Source organism: Nilaparvata lugens, chromosome 2 (assembly GCF_014356525.2).
Source record: "Nilaparvata lugens isolate BPH chromosome 2, ASM1435652v1, whole genome shotgun sequence".
NCBI classification, from domain to species: Eukaryota; Metazoa; Arthropoda; class Insecta; order Hemiptera; family Delphacidae; genus Nilaparvata; species Nilaparvata lugens.
Window position 1 is genome coordinate 66,528,144 of NC_052505.1, and position 13,872 is coordinate 66,542,015.

The window sequence follows — 13,872 nt, forward strand, 5'->3', positions numbered from 1 at the left end:
ACCTACAACAGTTTTTCAATACTTGAATCTTAGATTTTTTCTATATTACCCGTATTATTCACATCATACTGTCAGCACAGGTAAATGTGAATCATTAATATTACGGTATTTATAAAGAATGCTGACGTTCTAAAGTGAATCTCACTATGATAATGCAGCTTTTTATGCTAAATATCTTTATTGCGGATGATGCCCACATGAGCTTTTTGCTTGTGCGTGGCTAATGGGAAGTGCGAGGGTGAATGAGATTATCAAACGTCCATGCCTATTCGGTGGGATTCGAACCAGCAACCAGGTAGCACTAGCAGACTGAAGGGTACAACCAGGACCTCCCATATACTACCGGACCTGAGCCTAGATAAAAAATGGCCGCCGTATGTGGTGGTCTTATAGAAATTCCTACTGAGAAAAAAACACTAATCAGCTGTTAAAGAGCGTCTGTTTGTCGAAATCTCAGTTCGTCTAGTTCCCTTCTAAAATAACAATGCCGGCCACTACATACGGCGGCCATTTTTTTTGTAGGCGCAGGTCCGGTATGTAGGAAGTTCTGGCTCAACGCCTTAGTCAACCCGAGTATCTGGCCGGCAAATTGTTCAGAATACTAATGTCATGTATGACTTGAAGTGAAAGATTGCTTTTGCTCAGTCTTATGCATATAATTTTTTCTAGAATTTGACATTTTTTACACTAAAAATGGTTTTTGAATGGTTGTAACTAGTTGTGTTTTGATAAAATAAAAAAGGTAATTAATTGACCCTAAACTTGTATTGTGTTCCAATAATTTCAGTAGCCCTAAAAGGAAAATTTTCATAGAATACATATAGTCGAAGATTACTTCAGTAGCACAATTCATCAATGATTTAGCCCTGGAATTAAACTTATTCATTTATTCTGGTTTGCATAACAGTCTACTATAGCATGATCAACACCAAGCAAGATCAATCTTGAACCGAAATTAGCACAATGTTAAGTTCTTATGATTTGAGGAATACATTCAGAATAAGTTTAATTGACCAAAGCGAAGCTGAGGTCTTAGTTTCGACTCGATCGGCTTTTGTCTGTTTTTTTGTTTGTACCGCAGTTACAGTCGCATTTATTGTCCGATTTGGATGGATAGCATAACAAGCGATAACATTAAATCCACTTTTCATGAAAAACATTAGCAACCTCCTGTCATTGTCACCAACAAACCCATCTTATTTAGACTCATTTTCCGTCTCACTATCGTCTGTGAGATGATTCATCCTCTAAATTGCGTACTGCATATTCAACTTTTCCGTCAGTTTGACAGATTTCTTATAATTAATCATTAGAAAAGTTGTAACATAATTATGTTAATATTGTAAATATTGGGACGATGTAAAGGTACCTCCTTGAGAGACATTTATAAGTCCGGTGTCCTGGAAACAATGTCTCTACCACTTTCAATGGAAAAAATAATAGGTGACATGGCTAAATCTTCTCAATATACTGTACTTTCTTGATGGCCCTTCTCATTAATTTGAAAGTTGTAATCAAGAGCGAGGTCTACAACTGTTATTTGATGAGTGTATGGAAGTATCTTGGAAAAGATAACTAGTCTCGTGTTAATCAGACTTATTTACGTGAATAGGTACCATAATATATATGCATATTATTTTCAAATATAAAACATACATAAAATATACATAAAAATATATTATATTTCATTACGAACTGTCTGCTAACATATGTTAAACTTGTCACATTAAGAATGTGAATTTTTTATGTTTACTTTGCCGGATGAGATTTTTTGTGAGTATATTTGCTGTGTAGAACCTCTGTTTACATTATACAGAAGAGGATTGTTTGCTTATACAGTAAAGTAACCTATGCTACTTGGAACCCGTCTACTTCTTTTATATTTTCATAATGTAATCATACTGTAGTTACAAGTTTTTCTGGGTGCTGTAGATGTATAATCTTTTAAAATTCCTCTATTATTGCTAGGAACGTTCTTATCATTAATTTCCAATGTAATGGCAAAACAACAACTGAGGATTTCTGCTAATAATTCAAGTAAGAATAGGTCACTCATAGAAGAATTGAAGCTTGCTAACAGTCCATCCATTCAATCCACATCTGAATCCAGTATCGACTCACAATCCAGCACTAAAGAACTGCTGAAAAATCACGGTTGGTCGAAGAAATCGCACAATTTTTTCCAAAACCCGTCAAAGAAGAATTCATACCTTGAGCATTCAATTCACCAGAACAAGAATCAATCCACTTTCATTTTGAAGATGATGTCTGTATACTTTCCAAGTTATTCTATGGAGCAATTGGAGTGAGTTAATTTATTAAGGACGGTAAAGGAATTAAATTGCATAATGTATTTTCTAACGTATTTCATTTGGGCTACTGGATTTGTTAGTTAAAAAATGATTTTCCAGTACCCTCTGGTTAAAATAAAATATATAAAATACAATAGCAACTACCTTGGTTATTCACAATCCATAATCAATTTTTTTTAACTTGAAAATAAATTTTAAGAAACTTGAAAATGGGGTCCAAAGAACCCCATACGTCAACCGAAGCTTATTGAATTCCCAAGTAGTATATTAGTTAGGCAAACCAATACCTGCGTCCTTTACAAGAACCAGGAGTTTTCCCTATGCTAACATCCCATTTATTACCTGATTGCTTGTCGCGATCCAGTGTGATATGCTTGGCAGTCTCTTCAGACTGATTAGTCCTCGTGACCTACTTGAGTTCCACACCTGGCCTTCTTTGAAGGTTCTTCCGCTGAGGAAGGTGCGGCTAAGTTGCCTCTAGGGTGCCCGGCCACCGTCGACTCAGCCTCTTGACCCACATTTGTACCTGGAGTTTCACCCATCTCTGGTCTCTTGGGTCTTTCTTTTTGCCACACCGAAACTCTGCAGGGTCAAAAACCTCACCTCTCCTAAAAAGTTTTGCCTGATTAGCCGCCCTTCTTTGAGCAGTGGTGAGGTTTGGTCTCTCCACTCGTGACCTACGTGAGTTCCACTTTTGGCCTTTTGGTAGGTCCTTCCGCTGAGAGAGGGGACGCCAAACTGCTTCTAGGGCGTCCGGCGCCCGGCCACCGTCGACTCAACATCTTGACCCACTTTTGTGCCTCGAGTTTCACCCATCTCTGGTCTCTTGGATTTTCTTTTTGCCCCTTCGAAACTCTGCAGGGTCCAAAGCCTTACCTCTCCCAAGAAGTTTTGCCTGAATGGCCGCCCTTCTTTGAGCAGTGGTGAGTTTTGGCCTCTCCACCCACAAACTCGTTACCTACGTGAGTTCCACTCCTTGCTTTTCTGTTGGTCCTTCCGAAGGAGGGGTCGACAAATTGCCTCTAGGGCACCAGGTCGCCTTCGACTAAGCCTCCTGACCTACATTTGTGCCTGGAGTTTCACCCATCTCTGGTCTCTTGGGTTTTTCTTTTTGCCCCTCTGAAACTGCCCTGATGGGGCAGATCCCGTGGGTTTGAATGCAAGACAACTTCTGGAGTTGCCTTGGGGTCCCTTTTAGTCGCCTCCCACGACAAGCATGGATACTGTGGGTAAACTCTGGTTTTCAACACATTCTTGAGTACGATGTTCGACTCAAAGCTCCCCCAACCCACAGGGGGCAAACTTGTTGTTATTGTGTTATATATAAAAATGTTTTTAAAAACAAAAGGGTAATATGGCATTTTTTTCAACTGCAAATGTGTAGGCTATTTATCGAGTTTTTATATTCAATTTTTCTTTGATGTAGTAATATGGGTCTAGTGAGTGTAAATTGTAATTCTTTCAACAGCGACTTCAAACAGGCTTGTGAAATGTTTGAATGTTTTGTAAAATTCTCCAAAACAATTTTTAATTATTTTTACAGTCTGCTTTATGTCAAACCTCGTGTTTCTTTGACATGGACATTCCTGGAACTGCAAGATAAGGCGTATTCTACAGTTTTACCAACTAAAAAGGCAATATTCAACTGTTCATCAGTTTATAGAGGAGATATCACAAGAGCGATGCTGCGTTACATGTGCTCGGTAAGTGTTGGAAAAAAATATTTGATGTAATTTAGTCATTAATTAGGTTAGTAGTCCTCTAAATTTTGTTTTGAGAGCTTTATCTAAACATTGAATTAACCAGATTACTACAATGTTCAAAATGATATGGATAATCTGACCTTTGAATAATCGAATGGAAAAACTTCTATAATTCCTAAAAACGTTTATAGTGAGAATAATAATTATTTGAATCTGTTAGCGATGGTGCTATTCATATGGAATGCTGAAAGTTCTAAGTAAATTTTACTGTGGATTTTGTATTGATTATAAAGTATTCTGGTCCTGGCTGAAGTATGACAGTTGTAAGGTTCATTGACAGCTTAAATAATCATAAATTCAGGCAAGGTGAGTTTTTCCCGCAAGGAACTCCCCACCAACAAAAACCCATACGAATCTACTATTTACTAATATGAAAATAGAAAAAAATGTGTATATAATTTCAAGAAACTATTTTTTTGTTAATTATTATAAGAACAATATCAAACTATTTCCAATCTTTTAAAATATTAAGCTTTGATTAAAGAAGTGTGTGTGCACTTCAGACTATTGAGTTAATGCAGGTATATATTTTTCATCTTGAGAAAGAACTTCACACAAATCTAATCAATTAGAAACTCCAACTTTCCAATCAATTAAGTTTTCACTCAATTGAATATTAGTTTTATCGTTTGATATAAAATTTCAACTACAATGACTCTTACAACTGATATCATAGAATGTATCACTCTGAGGAATAACTCACATTCTCTCACTCGTATCAAAGCTGTCACTATACTGAGAAATGTTCTTTCCTGTCTTGTTTTTTCATACTAACCACGATCCAACAATATATCAGTTACTTAATCGTAATTTTTTAATAAATTTCAGAATAGAGTGAAAGTTGAATGCCATGTTGTCTTAGAAAAAACAAATGAAATGATTAATTGTGGGGAAATTGATGTATCAGATGCAATCCATCATCCAAATACAAAGTGCAAATACAAGGTTTGTTTGGATGGTCCGAACAATGTGACAGCTGTTATAAGCTGCTTGTTCAAGCTCTACTGTCCTCAGATTATTCTTCGTGAAGTATGGAGAAAATAATGGAATAATGTAACATCGTTTGCAAATTGTAGCGTATTATGAATGTATTTATCGCTACAAAGTGCACTAGTAAAATAATAGTGGATTATAGGACACATTATTCTCTCTTCCCTGTTTTTTTTTCAATATACACCCGTGAGAGGCTAGCGCTTGCCTGTATTATGTGTGTTATAAAATGTGGTTTCAAATAAAAAATGAATGCATTCTCATTTACAGTACTTCACTCTCCATCTAATTTCATCTTTTTATGAAGTTGATAGTTGAACATTTTGAAAGTATGAATTCTGAAAGCGACAATGTTTCAGCTATAGCTATAGGTATTTAAGTAGGTAGCTTATAGCATAGCATGCCTTACTATACACGCTACCATTATCTATTATGATTGTGTTGTAGATACTAAAAAAAAGGCCTCGAACACAAATTTATATTTTGTTTTTATTATTCAAGTTTCAAAATTTTGTTAAAAATATACATTCACATATTATAAATTAAATCGCAACACTCATATTTTTTATAAATAATTGTCTATCCTATTGAGCATCATCACACAATTTCATATTGTCATGCATTTCTTAGACGTGTCAATTTTCAACCACATTACGATCCATATGCCATATAATTAATGGTATGAATATGTATTTAAGGCAGTTTTCAATTGATTAGGCTACTCATTTCTACATTCGATTCTGATTCGGTATCAAATCTCTACAAGAAAATGACAGTGGCTCTCAACCAGATCCATAAATGCATGACTATATGAATAATATATGCCTTTTTCAAAAACTGTGTTTCACATTCCTTAAATCCAGTTTATTGTTGGAATCACTTATTCAAATCTAATGCTCCTATCGAATTAGCACAATAACTTCTCTTATACAACCATACAACTCTCATCCACGTATTTACATTAAAATCTAATTATTCTTGTAATATTTTAGAATTTTAGGATAGCCCGTTATTGCTTTCAGGAATACACTTTCATTTTCGTTACAGAAACATGCTATTGCACATACAGAAAGCTTGAAATAAATCATCAATTGATACTTGAAGTGAGGAACAAGGTGCTATCTATTAGCAATAAATCGAATACTGTAACGCAAAAATTATCATTAAAGTATTCAAGAGATGCTGTAATTCCACTGTGAAATAAGTATTATTGATAATTATAAACACATTTCACGAAAAGGGGTTCTTATTATCAAATTCTTATAAATCATTCCTACCCAAAGCTCATTTCAACTTTTGCGTCTGTTTCATTCATATGCATAAAAAATAAGAGCATCAAAATGCTCATAACTCTATAAACATTGAAAAATCTAGTTTGTTCTATTTTTAAAGCATGTAGGATTCACCTAGTGTGGTGGGACCCAAGAACAACTTAATTTAATTCAAAAATACTGAATAGTAAATTACTACTACACTTTCTTGCAAGTTACCGTACTTGATTATCTGTCAATTAATACTATAATTAAACTCGACGAACCTCATTAATTCTTTTTTTCAATCAACATGATCTCCAAATAAGAGACATACAATATTGTTCAATAGAGGTCAAAGATATATTGTAAGAGTCAGCCTTTTTGTCATATACACTCTTTAGATCAAGAGAAGTTTGCACATTGTTTCACTGAGTTTCTTCACACACCTTCCCCTGTAGCAGATTTCAGTTTCCATTGATATTTCTGTTGTGGTAGATGTGCCCAGTACTCGTGGCAAAGACGTTACAATATCGGTTGAGGATTCTAAGCTCTCAGTTATTACTTCGGCAACACTCTTCACTGTGGTGATTTCAGGGAGAACTGTTACCGGTGCCAGGTCGACGTCGTGATCTGTGGTAACTGCTATTTCTTCGTTGGAGGCAGTGATTTCTTCAACGATGCTTGAAGAAGTTGTCACTGTGATATTTTCTTTGTTGTGAACTTCAGTTTCTTCTTTGCTTTCATTTTCTTTGACCGCTAGTTCCTGTGCCGGAGTTTCATCTTCATCTTCTTCCTGTTGCTCCTTCAACATGTCTCTGATCATGTCAGTGAGTGTCTTCTCGTAGTCAACAGCTGGCGCCTCAGTGGTTGTAGTGGTTGTGGTGCTGGGCTCAGCCACATCCATCTCGGATCCATCAGATGAGTAAGGATCCGTGGGGCGGTGGTTGGCGGGAATGGTGTACTCCTCTACTTTATCTTTGTCGTTAGTGGTTGTATCTTTCACTCCCGCTGATTTGATAGCGTTGTTGGTGATACTGCCTAGGTTCTGAGATTCAGCTGTCTCGAACACGTCATGGGGTTTCTTGTTGACTCGCACTCTAACCCACGCTCCTCTCCTTCTTCCTCCAGGCTGGAAAATATTACAGAAACATAAATCTTGTGAAAATGACTGAATCATATCATTACTGAATTCTTCATCAATGAATGTAAACAAAACATAAATTCTCACCATTGTTATTCGATATGTTGTATAATTATTTATTGTAGCCTATGGTGAAATTCGTAAAACACAATATGTTGTATTCTAATCAAGGATGATGCTTTGAGCATTGAAACTTTATTCCAATATTAAATTATTTGAGAAGAAAATACAGTGATTGCGTTATTTTTTCTAATAAACTTCAATCAAAATCATAGGCCTACTGTTTAGGGTTCTGCTGAACTAGTAGGTTTTTCAGCAGGTGTCTCAATTGATAATTTCAAATTTGTTAAGGTATTGTGAAAAAGTGTGTCATGTTTCAGTAAATTTAGTTTTGAAATGATAATATAGTGATGATAGAATCATTTGAAACTATTGATTAAGAATAAATGTTTTTAACATTTTTTTTTCAATAATTGTCTTGGAGTCGCTGAAATGTGATTGGATTGAAAGAAGAGAAATTTCCCCCGAAGTATTTCCATCCAAATATTTCATTGATAAGCATTTTGTATCGTAATAATTCGTTGTGATATGTATTGCACACTTGCCTCATAAGCTATGGGACAAACAACTTCAAATTATTTTGTGTCTGAACTTTCAATCATTGAATTTCTCATTCTATTTCATTCATAATTATTTACTCTCCAATCTCATATCTAACTCTTAGACTTGACTATAAATTATAAATGGCGCGTCTTTTCCACAGTTATAGTTTAGTTTTGTACAAATGTTGAATAAGGAAACCTCTTTTTCTCTTAATCTTGGGTGTAAATTTTTCTCATTAAACTGATTCAAGTGTTTAGTAATGATATCTAAACTGCAACAGTTGTAGGATATATTATTGATGGTTAACTAGCATAAACTACAGAGAATTAACTTAAATTTTAACATTTAAGTCGAATTTGAAAACGAACGAAGTAAATTTTGAATGTTCAGATAATTTATATAAAATTATATCTTATAATGTTCTTATATGTTACCTTTAATAACGTTGAAAACCAATTTCTCTTCCACTAATAAATTTGTTTACATGAATTTTTCAATAATGAATAGAGTAGGTGTTCAATTAATTTTCTATTTGGATTGTGATATGAGGAAATTTCTAACAAGATTCCAATATCAATGGAGAAAAATAATAATTCATATAGTTAATGCTTAAAGTATTCTATGAATGAAAATCGATAAATTGTCAACTAACCTTTTTACCAGTGACTGGATCGATAAGTTTTGTTGGGTTGCTGGTGCTTTCTTTCGTTGTCTTCTCATCAGAAATTCCTCCATGAGCGATCTGTTCATCATCTGTAATTTGCATCTCTTTACTCACTGTTTCATGCTTCATAGCTTTCGTCTCGTCGTGCATATTATCGTTCGGTATTTTCTCTTCAGATTGAGACTGGTGGTGATTGCCATACAGGCTTCCTTGGCCTTGGTTGGTGTCAGTTATCAGCTTTCCATCGATGTCGTACTGCTCTTCTTTCGGCTCTTCCTTCTCGTTCCACTGGTTCACTTTGCCAGCAGATTCGTAAGTGGCTTTTGACTTAGATTTTCCAAAAGCCACCAGCTGCTCGTTGGATGAGAAAGGTGTCTGATCGTGTGAGGGGTTGTAGACTGGGCCTTGGTTGTAGGTTGGAGTCTGCTTGTGGTCGTAGTACTCATCACTGAAATATTGCCCACTGAGTGTGGATTGTGTGACGGGTGAGGACTCTGCACTGAAGTCGTAGCTGTTGCTTTGCTGAATTGTGACTGCTTGGTTCCAGTAGTCTTCATCGGAGTTTGTCGCCGGTGACGTTTGACGGTGTCTCACTGGGGTTTCAGTATAAGATGCGACTGGTCTATTCTGTTGCTGTTGTTTGACTAGATATTTCTCGTTATGTGACTCAAAATTATTGTTGTTAGTATTTGTATTGTAGTTAGTGTTCTGATTTGAGTAGTAGGGATCAAGAACTTCATTGGACGCTGCTGATGGTGCAAAGCTGTCTCTTTCTGATTCAACGGGAGTCAACTCTGTTGTAGTTATAGCAGTCTTTGACGGTCGTCTTATGCGACCTCTTCCAGTTGTCAACTTTGTTGTCTGTGGCTTTCTAGTTGTCCTCAACAAATACTTTGTATTAGAGTCATCTTGTTGATAGGAAGGTGTTGTGCTTTGCACTGTGACGTGTCTCTCACTTGCTGTGGTTCCAATAGGTCGTCTCACTTTGTTTCTGTTCAAGATATGGTTGTATGTCCTGCTGACTGGAGCAACAGCTCCACTCTCAGTGGTGGTTCTATCACTGGCATGAGTACTGGACTCACCATCATTAGAGCTTTCTGAAGTTGTTGAAGTCCTAGACCTGTAGGTATGTCTATTACTGCTGCCTCTCTCTGCACTATTCCTGTAAGGCTTCCTTATTTGCTCTTCCTCATTGAGTACACCCTCTGGGTAGTTGGGTCTTTCAGTTGTTGTTGATTGTCTCACATTTGACCTCGTTCTTCCTCTCACTCTGCCCCTCACTCGAACTGTGACAGGCTTTGGTGTCTCCTTCTCTGCTTCTGACTCAGTTGTTGATGTGTAACTATTGTCTAACGACGGTTGATCATGCTCTTTATTCTGCTGGGATGCATATGTGTGCTCTCGGTTTCTACTGTTGTATTGAGTTGGAGTATTATTATCTATCTGTTCTCTTGAACCCTGACCTCCTCTACCCCTCGTTCTTGTATACTTTGTGAGTCTCTGTTGATTGATTGGTTTGTCAGTCATTTCTCCACTATCATACCTCATAGATGAATCATCGAATGCTTGCTGTGAGTTCTGGAATGTTGAAGTGGGGAGTTGTGAGTTTGAAAACGACTGTTCGTTTACCTGCTGTTGAGAGTTGACATTTTGTTGAATATTTACTGGGTTCTCCTGAGCAAATGTACTGCTCTCAAATTGCTGTTGGCCAACATTTGCATTGAACTGCTGATGTTGTTGAGGTGTTTGCTGTTGCTCTTGGAATTGATTGTAGAATTGCCCACTTTGTCCAATGTCTTTATTGATTGGATTTGGAATTGCTCTGCTGTCAGTGTCGGGATAAGTTATCTTGAATGCTTGATCCGATTCAGTAACGGATTGTTCATCTGACCTCTCAGTGTTGCTTGGATAGTTGGAGAGCTGTCCGTTATAATTGTTGTTATTCTGATTGTATTGAACAGTTTGTTGTAGATATTGTTGCTCCTGCACCTTTGAATTAGTTTTCACTTTGGGTTGATACTCTTGTGGCTCACTTGCTGTTTGTTCAGTGGTTGAATGGTGAGGATTTCTACCCCTGAATCTTTGTCTCAGAGGATCCCTTCTTTGTCCGTTATCTCTAGTTGAACTCGAAATTCTTTGACTTTCTGTTGTAATCTGCTGAGTGAGCTCTGATAAAGCCTCTTCAGTTGTTTGCTCTGGGGTGAAACTTTTTGGGGTGTTGTAGAATGGGTTGCTGATTTCAGCAGGAACTTTAATGTTCTCTTCAGAGCTTTGAATGTACTGCTGCTCTTGGCTTGAGAATTGTTGTTTGAATTCCGGTTGTACTGGCTCATTTTGATAGAATTGTTGGTTGTTATTATTGCTATCACTGTTGAAAGCAAACTGATTCGTGAATTGGTTTTGCTGGTTGTTAGATGGAGTCAGTTGTGGGGCACCTTGGTTTTGTGATGAGAATGGAACTCTCTGTGGTGTTTCATAGACTGGTTGTCTGAAGTTTTGATTGAAATTCTGTTGAATGTTCTCTGTTGTGAAATCTGAGTAAAACCTCTGCTCATCATTTTGAGGATGCTCGTTTTGTGGAGGCAATGTAGTTATGATTGGCTCTGGTGTTGTGCTGGAAACTGGTTGGGTGACCCTATTTGAATGTCTGTTAGTATTGTAAGGTCTGCGCTGCCTGTTGACTGGTCGCCTTGTGGGAGGTTCTTCGGTTGTGGTTGTTGACGAATAACCACGGTGAGGTCCCCGTTGAGTGTTTCTCCTAGGGAAAGCTGGAGTTGTGGTGACTGGCAGCTCTGTAGTTGTACTCTGGTAGTATTTGTTGTCATCTTGTAGTGAGTTAATCAAAGATGGGAGCTGAGGGCTGATGGGGGAGATATCATCTGGAAGTGTGTATGGCTGATCAGCACTGGAAGGCGTGTTCTGTTCAATGGGAGAATCAAATGCAAATGGTTTGTCATGAAGAGCAGTTCTCAGAACAGTCAAATTAGAAACAACTACTGATCCTATATGTGGAGCAGGGAATGGAATTTTTGAGTAGCCAGGTGGTGGTTGGAAATTCAGTGGTGCAACAAAGAACGGCAGCCTGTCGACTTTCCTCTCTACTCTGTTATTGTCCAAAGATGACAAATATGGTAGTTCAAATTTGAGATATCCTGAAGGTGGGCTCAAATTCGATGGGCCTACAAAAACTTGGGGTGAATCAGGTCCCACTGTATCCAATACTGGGATTGTTTTTGAACTTTTCAATAAAGTAAGAACATCACCTATTTTTGAATGTGCATTGGTCTCCATGTAGACCGAGAGAGGAGGCTGGTGTGGTGGGGGTAGGGTTGTCAATCGTCTCTCATCATCGAATCCGTACTGTTGACTGAAGATGTTTTCATTGTTGAAATTTTGTGTCTGATAATTTTCAACTGGCTCTTGCTTTTGTGGCCTACTTTCTTGACTCAACTCCTGTTTGAATTGGTTAAAACTGTTATATCTCTCACTAGTTTGTGATGGCCCATCGTTTTGTAAGCTCTCAAAATTTGACTTAGCTACAGTGGATGATACATCCAGTGATCCAGGTGTAACCGATATTCCTCCTGAACTGGGACTCTGTAAATCTAAACCAGAGTAAGCTGTTGTGTGCTCAGGAATGTACTGTTGTGACAGACTACTTGGTTGACTCTTCACTTGTGGGGCTGGAGTTTCTTGGTAGAATTGTTTTGGTGTGGTTTGCAAATTTGGAGCAGACGTTTCCTGGAAGAACTGTTTGGGCGTTTGAGATGGGAATTGAGGTCCAGATGTTTCCTGGAAAAAGTTTTTGGGTGGTTGAGGTTCTTGAAAATTTTGCAAAAGCTGCCCATTCGACCCAGAAAATATCTGTGCTCCAATTTCTTGTGGCTTCTGACCTCTAAATTGAGTTTTTGTCAATTGGTGTTGGGAGTTTGCATGAGCTTGTTCAAATGAGTTTTGATTTCCATTGAATGAGTTACCCCTCACATTCTGGAACCTTCCTGAAGGTAGAGTTCTGCCTCTCTGACGTAGAGTTTCAACTGGAACATACAGCAGTTGCACTTCTTTATCCTCATTGGGGTTGTCAGGGAATTTGAAGCTCTTGGTGGCATTGGGGGACTGTTGAGAAGCAGGCCGATTCACAAGTTGTGATGATGGTGGGGGAGGTGGTGGTGGCTGACCAAAAGCAGCTGGTTGTTGAAGGTAGATGGGTTGGTTGTTTTGTAGTTGGAACTCCTGGAAGTTGGGGATGGTTTGTTGGAGGACTTGTGGTCCAGTCAGTGTGACAAAAGGTTGTTGGGGTTGTGCTGCTTGGAGGAATTGTGGTCCTAGAAACTGTGGTGCACTGACGAGTGATTGATGAGGAGTTTGATCGTTGTTAGAGAACTGGTGAGGCCCGACTTGGAAGAGGTGTGGAGGGATTCCAGCTGTGTCAGCGAGTTGGGATGTCTGTTGCTGTTGTTGTTGCAGGTTCTGTTGGAACCGTGACGACTGGGGCCGGGGGTTTTGGGACGGGGGCGGGAGGAACTGTCGCGGCTTCTCGTTGAAGAGAGGCGGGAAGCTGTTGAGGAACCCGTTGGAGGCGGCTTGCTGGAAGAAGCCGTCGGGTTGGGGTGGAGGCGGCAGAAGACGGGGGTGTTGGTTTGTGGGCTGGGCGGCGGGAGGCGTCAGCACACTGGGTAAGCTGACGGAGGCGGCTGATGGCTGCTGGTCAGAGCTGACGGCTCTCGGCTGATGCTGATGCTGGTGCTGGTGCTGATGCTGATGCGATGAGGGTGTGGGCGAGTTGACTGGAATCCAGTCGTTGATGCGTCGGTCCGTCGCCTGCCTGCTCCATCGCTCGTCCACTGCCACTACCGATGCAGCCAGGAGAACAAGTCTCCACATTGCTGGCTGCTGCTGCAAACAAAACACAATCTATTTAAAAAAAACTGAATTAGTTTTAATTAGATACATTTATAGATAAATAACTCTAAATAATTAAAAGCAACCAAATAAATGTATTAATCTATTGATAACATCCATCATTCCTTTAATGAATAAATCTATGATAATATCCACAATATTGAATAACTATTGAGTTATCTTGGTGGCTCAGGTCTGGTGTCTGAGTTTTCAGATCGTACTTAATTAATTTCAGGGCCTTTGA

The 13,872-nt window shown here is 38.4% G+C and overlaps 2 protein-coding genes across 5 annotated transcripts in view; one reads left to right on the forward strand and one right to left on the reverse strand.

The window, feature by feature from the left end:
* LOC111055280 overlaps positions 1 to 5,880 on the forward strand; it is a 40,387-nt gene extending 34,507 nt beyond the window's left edge. Inside the window, exons 17-18 of the transcript XR_005570642.1 lie at positions 3,856 to 4,015; positions 4,904 to 5,880. The gene's annotated coding sequence lies outside the window, so the exon portion shown is untranslated. The remainder of the gene's footprint in view (positions 1 to 3,855; positions 4,016 to 4,903) is intronic.
* The window catches only part of LOC111055304, a 41,979-nt gene continuing 33,641 nt past the window's right edge, over positions 5,535 to 13,872 (reverse strand). For 2 of the 4 annotated variants that reach the window (XM_039422515.1, XM_039422514.1), the window contains 2 exons: positions 8,715 to 13,619; positions 5,535 to 7,447 (listed from right to left, as the gene is read on the reverse strand). In XM_039422515.1, the coding sequence (XP_039278449.1) occupies positions 6,716 to 7,447; positions 8,715 to 13,610 (5,628 nt within the window). In that variant the 5' untranslated portion in view covers positions 13,611 to 13,619 and the 3' untranslated portion in view covers positions 5,535 to 6,715. Of the gene's footprint in view, positions 7,448 to 8,714; positions 13,623 to 13,872 lie in introns of all 4 variants that reach the window. The other 2 variants (XM_039422513.1, XM_022342478.2) reach the window with 1 other exon arrangement.